At 35.7% G+C, this 18448-nt stretch overlaps 1 protein-coding gene across 1 annotated transcript in view; it reads right to left on the bottom strand.

The window, feature by feature from the left end:
* The window catches only part of PLCH2 (phospholipase C eta 2), a 45580-nt gene that overhangs the window by 9303 nt on the left and 17829 nt on the right, over nt 1-18448 (bottom strand). The window contains exons 7-17 of the mRNA XM_085307183.1: nt 17463-17570; nt 14645-14803; nt 14064-14156; nt 12912-13012; nt 12199-12296; nt 11161-11343; nt 10594-10701; nt 10291-10415; nt 7270-7354; nt 6457-6603; nt 5454-5533 (exon numbers count right to left, since the gene is read on the bottom strand). Coding sequence (XP_085163309.1) covers nt 5454-5533; nt 6457-6603; nt 7270-7354; nt 10291-10415; nt 10594-10701; nt 11161-11343; nt 12199-12296; nt 12912-13012; nt 14064-14156; nt 14645-14803; nt 17463-17570 — 1287 coding nt within the window. The remainder of the gene's footprint in view (nt 1-5453; nt 5534-6456; nt 6604-7269; nt 7355-10290; nt 10416-10593; nt 10702-11160; nt 11344-12198; nt 12297-12911; nt 13013-14063; nt 14157-14644; nt 14804-17462; nt 17571-18448) is intronic.

The following is an 18448-nucleotide window of genomic DNA, read 5'->3' as shown; positions in this document are numbered from 1 at the left end:
TTCACCCCAAGATATTTGACCACATGCTCAGACATTTCATTTTTTGCTTTGTAGGACTTCATGGACAGAAATTAGTTGCACTGTACAGTGTCCCCAAGTTGAAAGCTGTTTTTATTCAGCTTTCCTAAGCTGTCTGGTATTCAGTGTCCTAAGCAATCTGGTATATGGAATGACAGCTTATTGGTCTGATAGGAAGCCCAATGAAAGCATTTAGAATATTAGCTCATGCTCCAATTGACTGAAGCTTAGTTTTCTACATGCCATGATCCACTGTGAGCAAGAAATGTCTAAAAAGAGAACTAAAATAGCCTTTAAAAATACATCCAGGGTAYGATAAAGAGAGTAGGGAATAATTTTTCCCATTATTTGACAAAATAATGCAAATAATGAAAGGCAGAGAAAATGTAGSTTAAATATTAGTAACATTTCTGTGAAAGGCAGGATATTGAATAATCTCGTTGGATCACTCTGGGTTTCCTTTCATTAGAAAGCTTCAAAATCAGATTACGTGTTTGTTAAGGAGTGAAGGAAGAAAACAACTTCATCCACTCGAGACAAGTTGGCAAGTACACAGATTTATTAACATAAAATCATGCAATATAAATAATTGCTAAACACAGAAAAACAATTTCTTTCTCTCTCTCTCTCTCATACACACACAAACATATATGATACTTAACAAAAATAAAAGAAAGAAAACCACTGATGGAATGGAGGATGAGCAACGGAAGGCCTCAGGTATCATTCTAGTTTATTTGGTGCACCCTTGTTAAGTTAACCTTTATTGCTTGAATCAATGGACTGATTCAAGAACCCAAATCAACTATAAATTTGGTTAACTTTACAAAAAAGGTTAAAAAAAAAAAAAAAAAAGAGAGAGAGAGAGACAGTTAGAAGGAGATCCAGAATGTTTGTTTTCAGTCTCTACTCCAGCTTTTACAAACCATAAGGGCTACTTTATTCTTCAATCCTACAAATTCAAACAATTCAGAGACTTACAAATAAGAAGCTTTCCCACAACTTAACAAACAGTTCACTGCTATATGTTCTTTTCAGGTAGAAGAAGGATCTGGATCTGCTTCATAAACAGAGGGCTCTCTGGCTGATCAAAGACCCAACAGAAYTGACAGAGTCAAATGTCACAGTCCATGTTACATGAGTTGAAGTGTTTCAGAATGCCAGTAAGGAAATATTGATGCTAATGAAGTAACTAGTTAGAGGCATGCAGGTGTATGGTGGTCACTACACCTCCCTGTGATAGGAGGGGATACCTTCAAGACGTCTAAAAATGCTCTGCTTCTAAAAGTAGACTTTTTTGACACAGAGAAGCCCACTGAAATCACAAACAGACAGAGTAAAAAGGCAAGTAAGACACAACAATAAGGGAGGATCTCGGGGATACACACATCTAGAAAAATATGAGAAATTCTACAATACATGAATAGACTACAGAAGGGAGAGAAACAAAGAAGAGTGTCTTCAGGAAACAACACAATCTATAAAAAGAGATTTCAGCTAAATAGAATTTAAGGTGAAAAAAATCTAAGATTCTGCCTTTGAAATTTCAAGTTACTGGAGAGGACAGAGTATCTACATTTAGAAAAAAAAGTCCTAAAATGTTAATGCTTGCAATAAAATATTTGGATTAATAAAGGCTGGGTAAAACCAGACTGATATCTGTTTGCTTTTCTGCCCAGGATTAAGAGCAGGCAACAGAGAAATAACTGTAGTTTTAACAGATCTCTATTGACTGAAAATTGGCTTTTAGATTTTTTATTTTATTTTATTTTAGAAGAAAGAGACAGCATGAGACCACAAAAAGTGACAATAGGCAAACATAAAGATGTTTACATGGATTTCTAAAAAAAAAAAAAAATGCTGAAATATTTTACAGCTACCTGGAAAAGGGGAAAAAAGCTACAATGCTTGTCCAAGAATATCCTAATTATAGCTGAAAAAAAATAGGCTTTTTTCTAATGACAACTCCCCCAGTAATTCCTATTTAAAAGCAACATTGGGCTTGGTTTTCAGAAACAGCCTCCAGTTCTGCTCTAGCCTAGAGTTATGAAGATATTTTCTAACAGAGAGGTATGTTATGTACTCCCAGGTGCTCCAGCAAATGTAAATGCTGATAAAATTCTTCCTGAGCTTACAGATAGATAAAAGCATTTCTGAAAAATGAAGTCTGTATTTTTTCAATGTGCAGGTTTGACTATTAACCTGTGCAAAGCTGTATAATGCCACTGATTCAATGGGACTGATTCAAAGGTGAATAAATGAGCATAAAAAAACAGATGTCACGGCAGTCAACGAAACTGAATCAGTATAAGTTACCTCCTGAACCTTATAATCTTCTAGTTCCAGTTCTTCAGTTGTGGGAAACAAGATGCAGCATCATTGACAGAAGTCTGAAATACATGCCACTCCATTTGCCACTAATGCAGAAGCACACAATACCTCTGGCTGCGGTAAGCTAGTATTAAGACAACTAGGAGCTCATAATAAGACTAAAGTTGTCCCATACACTCTCTTCTTTAAAATCAACTGGGAGCTGTGTGGGAATATACCGTGACTCGCATTCTGAGATTTTTGTCCTTGTTGGGTATCAAAGTATTTCACCTGCAGCCTTCAGTGCTTTTATAAATCTGCATGTGCAAAAGAACTCCTGACCAAGAATAGCCAAATGTGATCCAGAGAGACAAGAAGAGAAAGTGTTGTATAATATTTTGTCTCATGTCTTTTGTAGTGCTCACAGCTAGGAGTGTCCATGGATTTATCAAAAATTATAAAAAATAAACCCAAACTTCCCTTCCAAATCCTTTTGCTTTAATGAGGTTAGTGCACAGCACCACCACCTTAACATCAGCAAAGACCACGAGACTGCAATGATAGTGAGAAGCAACAAGGGATGTATAATAGACCGAGAACATGAAAAGTGAATAAAGCACTCAAAATCCAGATCGGTACTGTATACTGGAAGCTAGTGGATAAGGATAGAGAGAAGACAGCATGATACAGCAAGTGTCTTTCAGTGTGCATAAGGCTTTGCTTAAGAGGCATACCAACAAAACCTAATAACCACCAAATTGCTGCCAAAGTTTAAATATGCATGTCATTCTACTGCAAATTGCAACTATCACCAGTAAGTCACTCACAAAGAAGCCAACAAGAGCAAATAATTACGAAAAGCTAGGTAAAGGAAGGATTAACAGAGAGATAATGCTTTAAATAAAATAGATTAATTTGAAGGCAAGAAGTTGCTTCCAGGAACCAAAAATACTAAGGAAGAGTTGAGGCAAAAATTCTTCAGTGAAAACATTCACAAGGATTATGAATATCCTTTCTTTCTTGAATCACTGCAATTGAGAACAGTGACTTGGATGCTGCTGAACTTAACCTAGCAGTAATTAAGGCAGGCAGTAATTAAGGTAGTCTATTTAAAAATCTTACTTTCCAGTGGAAACTAAGCTACAAACTGTGACTTCAAACGAAGGATAGTGAAATATTTGCTATCCTTAACACAGTKCTGAGACAGCAGCACAGAGCACATCACCTGAAAGCAGAACACAAAGGGAGCAGCATGGATGCACTTCGCAATGGTAGGAAGAAGAGATCTGCCTATTTTCGCCATTTTGACTAGGAACAGAATATAAAGGAAGAATTCACAAAAAGTCATTTGGGTTGGTCAGGCCAAACATCATCTCTGCTGGATTCATACAGAAAATGGATGCCTGTTTTCATTAAAAGACTTAGGGGTGGGCATGGTCACTAATCAGACCAATTAAATTCTCACTGGCCTCACATCCTGGACTGAGCTCTCTGTCATTCTTGTTATAAGCCTGGAGAGTTTGATAGGACTATGCAAGAAAGAGGTAATAGACCTGAATATAGGAATTTCAAGTAAGTTCAAGACAAAATTCAAAGCTGTTTGAATCAGTGCCAATGTATGTATCCAGCAAGTGTGTCTAAGATTACTGATACATCATTATCCCTACTCTTGTCCAAACCAGGTGTGAGTTATGCCCTATACAGTTTTCTTTAACCCCAAAACATAGCCAGAAAAGATCTTAGAATTAAAATGCTCAGCCTGCCATCAGTTTTCCCTGAAAACTGGAATCAGCTGGCCTTTTATCACAACCTGAGTTTTAGCCATTCACCTGTGACAGGCCTTACAGTCAGAAATTAAAGCACTACTCATCTGCTTTCTATCTTACTCAGACCAACATCAACCAACTYGGTTTCCCAGAAGCTTTAGGAGTCTCTTTCTCCTTAGAGCTAAATTCAAACAGATCCATAAACGCCATCTCAAGGGGTTTCAGACCAGACTCCTAGTCCTGTCAGGAAAAGGCTATAGTCATCAGACAAAAAAGGCAAGAACTCAGACCGACTTCTCATTCCTTTCACAGACATTAACTGAAATGTCTAACATGACATTCTTTCCATAAACAGCTCATATTCCTGTAAGTACACAATGAAACTTTCCTGGGAGTTATCTCAGTTCCATTCCATAAATGTTYTGATTAAAATCTAGCAGTTTAAAAACCTGTTTTAATTTTTAATTTTTTTAAAAATTCTCCTAATATAAGCAGCAATACAAAAAAATGAAATTGGAACTCCCAGCCTATTCAGTGCCGCCTCCTGCTGTCAGGATCCTGATATTTCAGCTTGCTGCAACAGAAAGCTCAGTCTGTCATTGTGCCTGGATATAAACTCATTCTCAGATTCTTAAGGGAMTCAGCCATCTGACTGTCAATGAAATCAATACTACAGAAGTAACTAAATCCAGTRCACTGGAAGAAAGAAGTTACCTCATTTTCAGCTGGCCCTAGTAAAAGTTGAAGTTGGAGCTTTACTTTTAGTTTAGGAGTTACGTGAATTCAAACATGGCATCCAGATAGTTCTATTTTTCTTGCATATGAAACAAGCACTCCACTCTTAGCAGATAAACAATGAAAAATAAGCAACAACAACAATTACAGGGATCATCTTTTCCCTGYACTTAAAGTGTTATTATGGAAAAGCCCTTAAGAAAATAACCCCTAAGAATTTTATTAAAAGTAAAAAAGTCTCAGACAGACAGGGCCTTCATAGAATAAGCTTTGCAAGCAGAAAGCATTCAGTGGCTCAGAGGTATAAGCATTTGTTCAGTACAGTGCACTTAAGGTACTGGACACAAGCAAACTCATATCTACGTGTATATGCTGCAAAGAAATAATCTTTCTCTATGCCTCCCTCAAAAAGGTGGAGCAAGAATGTCTTTTTATAATATTCCTTATGATCTGCCTTTGTATCCTTGAGTGTTTAGAAAGATCTCAGGCTACTGTGACAATCACAGCAATGCAGTTTCTTCTGTTTTGACAAAGAGATTAGCTTGGACCCTTACTTGCTGGGCTTCCCTGGTGTGATACAAAATCCTGTTAGTACATTTACATATGCAAAATGAAGGCACTCACCTTACCACAGATGTCATTAATAGTCACATGAACAAAGATGGATGCCTCTTCTATACCTTCCAGGTATACATGTCTGTAGCCTGAAACACAGAGTAAGCATGGCTGTCAAGGAGTAATAGATGATAGAAAGAGCTTCTAGAGACTTCCTTTTTGTAAACAGCAAAATAAATTAACAAGCTTTCTTTCAACTGCTCCCTATACTAAGCATCCAAATCTGTGCTTTATCTTGCCACACTCAGTTTTAGAGCCACAGCATTTACAAATTTAACTGATATTTCTTCTTGTCCCTTTTATATTAAAAACAAAAGCTTTGTCCTGTTTTTCCTAATGTCCATTATTGAGGCTGTCAATCTTTGACTTAAACTTGACTCTCTTGGGGATTTACAGTCCATTACTAACACTGCAGATGTTTCAACCAAGTTTACTTTATTTAGACTGAGTATTTGTTTTCAGTTTTAATCAACAAACAACAAAATACTTTTAATGTCCTTTGCTTTGAAAGAAAATGAAAAATATACATGCAAGTGAACTGAGACCAGGTCGAAAACAAAAATAAGAAATAAATAGAAAATAGTCTAATAACCTGGATCCCATCATTAGAATGCTTGCCATATTTTAAACTATTACTGACAGTAGTAACTCCAGTCAAGACTAGCATCTTTCAAAAACCAATGGAAGAAAATAGGAAAAAAAAAGCAGTATGAAATAACACAGGGAAAGGTTACATATGATAGTCTTTCAAGTCCAATATATTTAGCCATCCAGCTTTATGATCTTACACATCTTTTTAAAAATCTAGTCCCATAGTTAGTTAACTTGGTTTTTGTCATATGGTACGTCAGTAGTGGAGCTGGATACAAAACTCAGGAGTTCAGACTCCTAGTCTCTTGTGAGAACTTCCTGTTGTAGACACATGTGCACACACACTGCCTTTTGCAGTTTCACTCACTACAGAAAGAAGTCCTGGCCAAGTGATTTGGTTATTTCACAAAGTCTGTCTTACCTGGCATCATACTACTAAAAGCTATTGTTCTCTGTCCAATAAAATCACGCCCGATTGGATCATGATCCCACACAAGGAATCGAATCAGTGCAATCTCRGGCATGTGCACTGTGAACACCAATGTTTCCTCCCACATTGGGTTAAAACCTGGTAAAGAAAAATAGGGACATATTTTTGATATTTTGTTTGTTTTAGATATTTTGTTCGTAAGACATGAAGCAAGAATACTGCCTATATAAGGTAGGCCTAAACTGCAATGGTTTGATCATTGTTTTTTAAAAATCCAGTACTCTTACTTATTTCAGTAAGAGCCACAATAGCACAAGAATTTGCAAAAAACATAAACAAATCTTTCTTAAAGTTTACCCTGCTTTCAGTAGGCGGCTGGAAAAGCTGACCTCTGTAAGTCTTTTCTAATCTAGATTATCCTATGATTATAATTCCCTCATTAAAGTTTCTATACTCCTTGAAGAGTAAGGGTAAACATAAGAAATTGATGGCTTCTAGTCCCTTCTTTTTACGACAGCAAGCTTTGAATATCCTTCTATCATAAAGAAAGAAAAGCCAGATAAAAGGCTCATTTTACGCCAAGACCTTCACAACACTATACCAACTCACTTGGGTAATTCAAGACTCAAGTCTGATTAACATCAGGAATCCTCAAATGGATTTTTCAGTGTTTTGCCATAATTGCCACCAAATTTCATCTATTTGTCTCTTTAAGAACAAAACTTCTGAAAGTTTAGAACAAAGCTTTCCTAAATAAGGATGTTTCAGATAGCTATTTAAAAGCAAAAAACCCCATGATCTTACCATTATCATCAACTACTCTAGTTTGTTCTTTGACRCAATCAACTGGTAAGCCTATAACTTCTACTTCGACAAATGGATCTATGATCTGGAAAAGAGGAAGTAATAAATATTGAAAAGAAAGAGTGACAAAGACAAAATTGAAACACAATGCTAACCTTTACAATGTGAATATTACACATTATTTTCCCAATAACTTTTCATCATGAGCCTTTCTGTAAATGATTATTATGCTGATCAGACCTATGGACAAATCACCATAAAGGCATAATTTAGGATGATCATGTTGTACAGACTTGTGATCATTTCTATGCTCTATACTATGCTAATCTAAAATGAAATCTGAACACTGGTCTTTATATGAATGCTTTCTAATTCAGTGGATATTTGAGTGAAAGCTTTAAACACATTCACAACAATCATTATGACAAATATGTTTTAAAGCAGTAAAATGAAAACAATCCAAATGAGAATCATCTGTTAAAAGTCTCAGTGTCTATAAAACCATCATGGCACAATGGGTAAGGCAATAGTCAAGGCACAGGAGATTTTTTCTGCCTCTGCCCTTGAATCTCAAATATTTTAATTTCACCTCTTAGTTTGCTTAGAATGTAAGATTGTAAAACTAGAGCACGTCTTGGTCTTACAGAAGGTTGCTGTATTCATATTGTATACGAAGCCGTTGATCTGTTGTCTCTTGTAATTAAATGATAACCTCAACTGAATTACAAGTTCTCTGAAGGCAACAGTGGGATGGACATTCTGGGGATCATAGAGGAAGACCATTCTTGCACAAAGTCTTTATCTTCTATTGATTAGACAGATAGATTACTCTATTTGGCCTGCACCTCTACCTTTTTCATTAGTCTATAAATGTGTCTTGGGTTCTCAGAAAGGGTTACTAATTTTTCACAGTTGATTCTCACAGTGATATCTTTTATCCCTACCCATAACAGGCTGGAAAAGTCAGGTAGCTTTAAAAGATTAATGTGTGTTCCAGCCTAGAATACAGACTAGGTGATGCAAATCATATAAAATAAATGCTTGACCCATCTAAACACATCAGTTGAAGTGGCAACGTGATATTGAAAACCACCATCCATCTCCCTGTCAGTAACACTGAAGATAAAGGGTACCTCTCATCACCTATTAGATCTTTGGAAAGCTTATAACTGCTTTCAAATACCAAGAATGTAAGCAGGCAATGTGGTCCCAGCAGGAAAGAAGAATCTTTCTGATGCTTAGCAGAAACAAATGTTACTTGTGCCTATGAGCCCACAGAATATTTTGCCCCTGTAGTGCAAAGTATCTTTTATCTGTTTTTTGTTACTCTTTGAAAGATACCTGAATTCTCAGTAGGAAAAATTTCATAACATACTTGTCAAATATTTTATCTTGTTCACATAGCTCTATTCTATGAGAGGCTTAGGACTTGGAATGCTTTTTTCATAACATGAGTGGTCAGCAGAGTAGGGGTCTGACTTCTATCTGCTATAATTGTGTTCAAGTGAAACACAGATAAAATGAACATGGAATTTTAAACAGCACCTAACTTTCTGAGAGAAGTCAGTGTCTAGCTTTCAGCAGGGCTGTTATTTCCAAATCTGTGCTGGCTTATGTAGTGTAGRTACTTGACTTAGCTCAAACACTGAGAGCAATCAAATTGCGGCAGGGGGAAGAAACAGGAATTGGACAGGATAAATTGATGTTTCTTCTGAATTTGCCACTGGCTCAGCAAGTGCAAACTAAGCCCAAGTTTGGTATCTGGGTGCAGATTGCTTCCTAATCTTATTTGGAYATTTTATTTTAACAGTGTTAAGTTTTCTAAATATTGCTGGCTCCTGGCATGGGGAGTAAGTTTGCATGTTTTGCAGGTACTTTTGAAGTAATCATCAACAACGTGGCTGCATGCAGTTGTAGGAAACTACATTTACATTCCCAGGAAGTTTTCTTCCAGGATTATGTTCTGCATGAGATAATTTACCCTCCTAATCAGCAGAAACTGGAATTACCACATAGATTATTCTTCATATTCTGAAAGATGGTCTTAATTTGAATTATGATATATTACAGACTGTTACATATGTGGTATTAATAAAAAGAAAGAAAGAAAGAAAGAAATGAAAATGCAAATAAGTGATTGAATACATAAATAGGCCTACTATGGCCTTAATATGACCCTATGTTTATCTTCTACAGAAATTTACACAAGTCTTACATATTGGCCTACAGAGTTCTGTGAAGAAATGGTATTTAGAAGATAATTGCAACATTCATATAAAATCAAACAATCTAAAAACTCATTTGAGAGGTTTGATTCTGGTTCAGAATCAGGCAAATAACTAACAGGAAATTTTAACTTTGACATAACCGCTTCATTCTAACATTAAGCCTAATGTTTAATAAAGTCTTATAGATGTTACTACAACACCAACAGACAGCACAAGAAACAAAAAAAATCTTTTCAAAAAGCTGCCAAGGGATTGCAGACTTGGCTCATTTTAGTCTGACACTTCCATACATTAGTCACCATGGGTTTACAAAACAAAATGAGGCACCACAGAAAATCATGCACTTAGAAGCCAAAATTAAGGGAAAAAGCAAAACCGGTAGTAAACTGTGTTGAATGGAACAGCTATGCCCAAGCAGAGGGAGGGACCCCCAAGTAACTCCATTTGACTTACCTGACAAGCTCAGCAGTTTTCTAACAGAATTTAGGAGATAAAATGATTCAGCTCTATATGTTAAGAGGGTGGGGTGGAGGGTTAAGAGTACTGTTGTGACTAGAATCCCATCATGATGACTGAGCTTTTTGGCCTTTTTTGCTTGTTCCTGAGGCACTATATTGACGATCAGAGGAAAATCAAACTACTGCTGTGATGCTTAGAAAAGACAAAAACCACCTAAAGATCTAGGATGCTGATGATCTGCCTAATTTGCTCATGTTCTGCAATAACTGCACAAATGTGAATACTCATCCTTACCCAGCCTTTTGTAAATAATCAATCATCAATTGTCCCATACCTCTCCTCTATCTCCCAGCATGGAGTCCCGTGGTTTTGGGAGTTGTTGACCACTGATAATTCTTAGAATCAGTTGTTTCTTCAACTGACCGGGTAGAGGGTCTTCAGAATTTGGATTAAAGAAACCTGTAGGAATGAGAAGCCATATAATGTGAAAGAAGTGCAGTTTTAAGGATGGCACTGGATACCTTCTAGCTTATTTGTTTCTAGCATTAGCAATCCAGTTTTCTGCAAACTATAATTGTGATCTACGCCTACTCTTCTCATGCAATAAGCAACAACTTTTTTTGCTCCTTTTTCTTACCTTGACACATGCAATTTGGTTTGAGGACATAGCCACAATTCCCATTGGCACTAAACTTGGCCCGGTTCAGTTGCAGCATTCTCCCCTCTGACTGATAGTTTAATGCAACTGTTAAAAAAAAAATAAAAATAAAAAGGGTGGTATCACTAACAGATGATTTTAATGACATTCTTGTTTATACATTACAGATAAAGGAGGAACATCTAGATATATTTTTAATTTTTATTTCTTGGAGTCAAAGTCAAACACGCTGGAAAAAGAACTGCCTTATATCACACACATTACAGCTTCAGGGAGAGAAGCTCTCCAGAAGAGTTCTGAGCTCTGAAGTCTTCCTGCATGTGATAAGAAGAAAGCTCATATAGCTCCATTTATCAGACATTTGCCAATGCATAAGACATGTTTGAGAAAATCTATGTAGGTAACAATAGAGAAAACAATAAGGAGGATTCAGATGTTAGTAAAGCTGAATGAATAGAGAATTCAGAAGTATTTTAACAGGTGAGGCCTCTACTTAAATATTTCTCCTGAATTAAAACATATAAAATAAAGCCTCTTTCTGCTTACCAAGCTGGCAGCCAGCATTCCAGAATGGCTGGGGATTGTAGTTGCTAGAGTCTACACGGTAAGAAGAGGGATAGATGCGGGACAACTGGTGTTGGTTGAAATGTAGATATTGTGCTGGCTTTTGCTGCAGTATCTGATGGGCTTTTGTTTCACTGAAGGATGAAACCTGCCAGCTAGAAGAGACTATAAAGAAGAGAGAAAGGAATTAGGAGTCATCTCCTTTTTTATTTATTTCTTTATAATTAAGCATTTAACAATATAGCACCAGTAATGCATAACTATCGAGTGTTATTGGAATACGTACCACTGCGAGGGAATCATCCTTTTTTCTGTTACAGCAAAATCATTGTGTTTATTGGAGTAGTCAAATGACATGGGTCTTCTTTAGGAAGTGGAAAAAAATTCTCTTAAGAATTTTTGAATCTGATCAAGGAAAGTACAATTTCTGACCAGTCTCTCTTTCTGACCAGTCTCTCTGGTATTTTTCACTAGAATCCTTGATTGGTGTTAAGATTAGATGCAGAAAACATAGAAAGAGGACTGAAATTTAATAATTTAGTAATTTAATGCTAGTGTTTTATCAGATTTGAAGAAAAATCAAAGCTTTAAGATATATACAGCTTTGGAAATACCTCTATCGTTTTGTAAACACGATGACCTAAAAATAGTGAATGCTCTTCAGATCATTCTGCCCAAGAGCATATCCAARTCCCCTACCTATCCCTAAGTCCCAGGATATAAGTGATGTGAAGCAAATTTTATACAAGCTAGTAAAAACTACATGTGTTACTACTACTCGTAGTAAATTTTATCTCCTTTCATGAAGCTGTCACGCAACTCTAGACTCATTTTGTGGATTCTGAATAACAAGTGGTCAGCCACTTTGAAACAGTATAGCTTTACTTCTGTCAAATTCTTCACAGGGTAGGAGGCAAAGACACAAAAAAAGGAGCTTTTATAAAAATATAGCTATAAGAATATACACCTTTCAATTTCTGTGCATAGGAATTACATTAGTAGATTTTTAGTTCAACCTACTTTCAGTTTCAACATCATGGATGCCAACAGACTTTGTATATTTCACTAGGTCAGACAGTGCCCGGGAAAGTTTCATTGTTTTCTTCTGTCGATTTATCCTAGACAGACAAAACAAAACAATTTCCCATAAATTGAGAGAGAAACTTTCTCTTCTCTATTTAAAAAAATTCAGGGTGAAGAAATAAAACAAAGTTTTCTTCCACCAAGGAAGAACTTAATACTTAATATTTTTATACCACATACAGCCTCAATGTCAAAGCACAGAAGCTTTAGAGGCAAGAGCATGAGTATACAGAACAAGTAACTCCTGTTCTTACACACAACTGGCAGACATAAGGCCTGCTAAGATCTGGTGGGGAGGACTCTAAATTGCTTAGACCAAAGGGTGGGATATCAGTTTATTCACATATATTCGTACTTTTCAAGTTAACAGGATTTTATTTAGTGCAAACAGAAATACTTCTTAAATCTCAACAGAATAACAAAGAGATGCTCTGATCCTCCTCACTTACATTAAGTTGTCACTCACAGCATACCTACCAATCTCCCCAAAGACAGCATAAAAATATCCAATTCTTACATAGCATTCCTGTCATATGCCTGCAGACACTCTTCAACAAATTAGCTTGCCAAGCTGAAGTGTATCTATTTACTAGGTACATTCATGTACTCATATTTTTAGACACAAAACTGCCAAATCACAAGTTACAAACCTGCTGTAATGTACAGAGCTCCTGGCTAGATTTCCTTGAGAGTCCAAATCATCTTCACCCTCTTCCAGACTTGTTGCCTTTTTCAATTTGCTTCCTTTTTTCTGTGCCATAAGGAAATAAAACCATTATGTACAATGGATATCAATATTCAAAAGGGAGTTGTTCTTTACTGTAGAAACTAGTGGAGAAGAAAAATAAACTCAGGCAGTTAAAATGGTCTATAACTAAATGGAAGAAAAAATTTTCCRGGTTTGTTCTGAAGAAGGGTTTTCAATGAAAGAATCAGATAAGTTACTGACAAGTTTATGGTGTAAGAAAGGAAGTATGAGACACAGATTTGGGGAATTCTTTGTGGTAACATCAAAGTAGCTGTTACGATGTCCACAGCTTTCTTATTGCTGGTACAATTGAATGTGTCTGTAAATACATATTAGCAAACTTTCAGCATTTTGAGGGCATTATTAATTTTGAATATGCATTTTGAGATAATTGCTCTTATTTTGAGAAAACATCCAGTTCCTTCCCCTGAAAAAAGCAGGATCCTTTGAAAGGCCCCAGTAGGACACCAAAAAATTGGTATTCCTACTTGAAAAGCTTTGCCCTGAGTATGAAATATTGCAACTACCAACTAGTTTTTAATATCATGTCCATCTGATCAGCATTTGAGCAGTTAGAAACAATCCTGCCATGTTATGCCAAGAAGTATGTTACTTGCAGAAAACATGAAATGACAGTTTTTTAAATACTGTTCAGTTTAGCAGAATGATACACATGCCCATGGGAAAGGCTCAGCCTAAGGTCAGAACCTTTTTATAATGGAATTATAGATCCTCACATAAAAGGTGTTTTCTACAGTGCCACTGCTACTACTAGTACTGTGTCTTGCAGAGAAAGTAGGATAAAAACAGTTATTTTAGCTAGTTACACTGCAATTCTAAGTTATTTGAAATGGAAAATGTAAATTCATCTTGGATAAATTTAGACTCTGATGTAAATCGAAACAAGCTGTTATGCACAATTAACCAGTTGTCCTGCCTATTTAATCACTAAGCAAGCCTCTTTCAGACAATGCAATTATAACATTCCTTCCCAAGAAAAGTTCTATTCAAGGGTCCACTATTTAGTGTGGATCTAATCTACTGAATAGCTTACCTTCCGTTTAGAAAAGCTGCCCATCAATGATCGGCTGTGCCGTTTGTTGGTATTGAAGTCCTCCACAGATTCCACATCATCCTCAAGTTTATTCTAAGGTGATCAAACAGAAAATAATGAATGGTAGCAGACCAAATAGAATRCTGCAGACAGCACTTTTAAACATTATCACAAAGAGCTCGGACAGTAATTCATCCTAAAGTGTCAACAAAACTTGACCAGAAAATTGCAAACATTTTTTCTATAAGCTGAGTACAAAACCTTGTATCACAGATATAATTGACATTGTATTTGTCCACAGGCACTTCCAGAGTAGACGAAAATCACATAAATACCTACCCTCTATATGCTAGGAAATTTTATTTTGAATCTGGACAAAGTTGGGTGCCCCCAAGCCACACACAGTCATTGACACAAGACCGTTTCGTAGCTTAGCATTTGCAAAGTAAAGTTTAACAGCATTTTTTTCTGCCAGGAGGTGTGACTGAAATCACATGGTTTTACAAAGATACTCCACAGTAACCATTTTCCTAATCTTTTYGTGGCTCACAAATGAGTGAAGCACAATAAAATATATTCACCTTCTTAATATCTGATTTTTGATCAACCCTCCCTGATGATGGCAGAGTGGTGATTGTAAAATTGTTTGGATCTTCACAGTCACGGATTTTGGATTCTTTTATCAGTGAGTCAAGTTTTTTCTTTGCTATATTCTCCACCCTCCTCCTATTAGTAGATGCCTACAAACAGAACAGAAACATTAAACAAGGTAGTGATTAAAAATATTAGTAAGCCAACCAGGATTAATACAAATTAAAATGCTATTTGCACAAAAAAGAAAAAAAAAAGCTCTAATTAGAGAATGTCAAATAACAACAGCTTCTTCATTGGCACAGTGTGAAGCAATTACCTGCAGCTCAATACCAGACTTAACAGAAGATACATAGACATGTGAAACCCTAAAGTAGATACTAGATCTAAAGTGTGAACAGGTTATCTGAAAACAGATGAAGTAAACTAAAGGAATTCTTCATTGGTTGAAAGGAACCAAGACTGACGATTAGCAAAGCTATTCAGATGACACAGGCATCTGTTAGAAGCCAAGGATGTGCYGACATAATTAATACTGAGATGATTCATCCTCCTGAACTGGATTAATATATGTTATGTTTTGCAATATCTATTTCGTGAAAAATTCACCTATTCCATTGTGCTGTTTAATAAGCAACTCTTCATTGAAATTTAATTGTTAAAGATATATATGTAGAGTCTGACTATTTCTCATACATTGGGGCTGACGGAAAGTATTCATATGCTGAGTAAAGGCTGATTCTGCAACTACAATAGATGCAGGGTTCAACTGGATGGAATAGGAGTAGCTTTAGAATCAGGATTTCGGTAGTTCAAGGGCAAAATTTAGGAGAATTCCTGTTCCCTCCTTCTTGGTAGATCATAGCCTGTGTGAAGAAGAGAGGGAAATTAAAATAGAAACTTCTTTTCATCTTTTCAATTCTTTTTCATTCACAAGGCCTAGAATCACAATTTCAGGTTTTTTAAAATGTAAAAGGTTTTATTTCTTCAGTAGGCCTTAAAAATTCCCAGTTAATTCTTTCAGGAAACAAGCTATGATCTTCTGAGCTCTTAAAGTTTGGCTTATAAATAAAAACAGATGTAGCAAATCTCATACATTAAGAGAGCAGTAAACCTCACAGCAAAGTGAACTGTTAGTAAAAAAAAAAAAATAAAAAAAAAAAAAAAAAAAANAAAAAAAAAAAAAAAAAAAAAAAAAAAAAAAAAAAAAAAAAAAAAAAAAAAAAAAAAAAAAAAAAAAAAAAAAAAAAAAAAATGAGGTCAAGTCTTCAGTGAAAGTAACAGACTCAGCCATAAAGTTAGCTAGTAACATGTTATTAGGAAGAATGACGCTTTCTTCCTAGCATTCATCTCTCTATCCATTTAGTGAAGGAAAAATAAACATCATTGGCCAGCTCTTTACTAACACCATATGTGTGGGCTGAGTTAAAGAGAAACATGGCAAAAGTCATTTCTAGCAATGAAAGGTCCTCTAATATTTCCATTTGTTCAAGCATCTGGATCTGGATCCTCTGGAATCAAATCTTCTTCAAAATAAAATTAGCTGGAAAACCTACAAAAGCAGTGTCTTAAGTAACAGAGTGTTTCTGTTTTCAGTAGGGTTATGACATAACCTCCTTGTTTTTCTCCAGTTGTTTGAAACACTCTGCCATACCAGGGGACACAGACAAAAGAACTAGAATTTTTAAAAGAACAAGCTGAATGAACTTTGTCTATCATAATAAAAAGTTTCAAACTCAAGAAATGGCCAATTAATTCTCTTTTTGTTCAGCTTACTTAGTTCTAGTTCCCCTGTACAGATAACTACATTGGTAGCTCCCAAGAGGTTTAGAAAAGCTTTTGGTTTGGCTTTCAACTCATTTTTTCCCCTGTTCAAAATGGTCAGTCCTTGATACTCTGACTGCTCCCATATAGGTGAAAGCATGCTCTATCACCACAGGCTGTACAATACTTTCCACTCCACATGTGCATCATACAAAGAGTCAAAAATCATAAAATACAGTATGTATCAAAACAATGTAGAATCTCAGAACTAAAACACTGAAAAATGCTATGCTAAAATACARTTCATCAATATTATTTTCTTCATTAGGTAGTTTACTCATAAAGAAGCTTCTCTTTTAGTTTTAAATCAAAAGGTTCATATTTATAATACAAAATGAGGAAATTGTCTGAAAGAGAGAGGATTACAAATGCAATATATGTCCAAGGTAAACTGGTTTATGTTTTTAAATAGTTCTGATGTCTCTTTTACATTGTTTCTATAAGATGCAATGTCACACTTATTGCATACCATAAAATTAAAGTGCCAGAAGAATTTTTCTTCTAAAAGAGATGAAGTAATAGGTATATTCAGACTGAAGAAAGCAGAAATGAACATTTTCCTCCCTTTTTAGCAGTTTCTTAGAACAAAAAAAAAATGAAACACAGTACTTAGCAAACTAAAGGACTGCTTTATAACAGCAAGCAGTTTGACACAGGTAGAATTTCATCTTTTTTTTTTTTTTTTTTTTTTTTTTTTGCATTTGAGGAGAAGAACACTATGACGTGCTAAGAATTGTAAGAGATATAACTATTTCAGATATTAAAAGACAGACACAAAATTCCAGACTCCAAGCACTAACACTAGAACTTGCGCTGTCTAGCATGCATTTTTGTCAAATTCGTCCCCAGGAAGGCATAAAACCTTAAAAAATTTTGATGAGTCCCAAAGATCTCATCCATATTCCAAAGAAGACACAAAAGGCTCCTTCTCATTGTGATGGAAAATCTTAACATACATTTTATTCAAATGGTCGCTTAACTTACATCTCCATTCATTAATTTACAATCATCATCAATCTCGTCAGCACTGTCCTCATCAGACACGTCACCTTCCTCTGCATCATCACTAATGTTGGCTGGAAGCTTCTTCCCCTAGAACATGGAACGTTTACACAGACAGGTTAGCATGCAGCTCTTGCTGTGACACGGGGAAAAAATTGCATCATCCATGACAAAAACAATATCCTAGGAAGAGTGGAAACAATAATATTCCAAGGAAACACTAAGGTTTAATATGTGCAAAGACACTGATCCAGGATTCTGTATAAAATAAACCTATCACCTCTCATCTTTCACCAGAGAATGCCCAAAAGTACCAAAGACAACATCTCAAACTAATGGCTTGAAAAAATGTTAACCTACAAAAAATACATACAGAAAGAACAAGAAAGAGTGAAAGGGAAAAAAAATGAGATACAACATTTTCTAATCCATAGGAGAACAATCAAACATTTAGGATAGAAATCCGTAAGTTTTGAGCAAAACTTAAGCAGATACAGAAAGCACAGAGCTTACAATAAGAGCCAGCCATATTTACAGTAGCTTGGGTTCAAAGCAGAACTTCTCAAATGAGAATAGGTATTTGTTAAAATCTCTTCTGTATCCAGTAGAATCAGAGCCAACAAAGGATTCTAAGTGCTTTTAGATTCAAAATGACAAAGGAGAGAGTGAAGAATGGTACAGTAAGGCAGAGTTGAGTCCTTTTTTTAACAAAGCATCATCAGAGATGTTAGCAGCTTTAGTGACTATAACTGGTGTGTAGGCAATTCCTTTAGCGAAAGTCCACACTACAAAAGATCCCCCAAATGAGCAACAAACTGAACAAAAACAATCCTCTTGGTGGTGAGTGACACAGGCAACAATAAACTTCTCACTAAAACACTAACTTGCATGACACAGCTGTGTCTATATAGCTCCCTTACAATAGAATTTGTAATCATTRCAAAAAAGGAGAGAAGGAGCAAAAACAA

Source organism: Rhea americana, unplaced genomic scaffold (assembly GCF_003343005.1).
Source record: "Rhea americana isolate MKP2758 unplaced genomic scaffold, rheAme1 scaffold_254, whole genome shotgun sequence".
Taxonomy (NCBI): domain Eukaryota; kingdom Metazoa; phylum Chordata; class Aves; order Rheiformes; family Rheidae; genus Rhea; species Rhea americana.
This window is presented reverse-complemented; position numbering and strand designations above follow the sequence as displayed.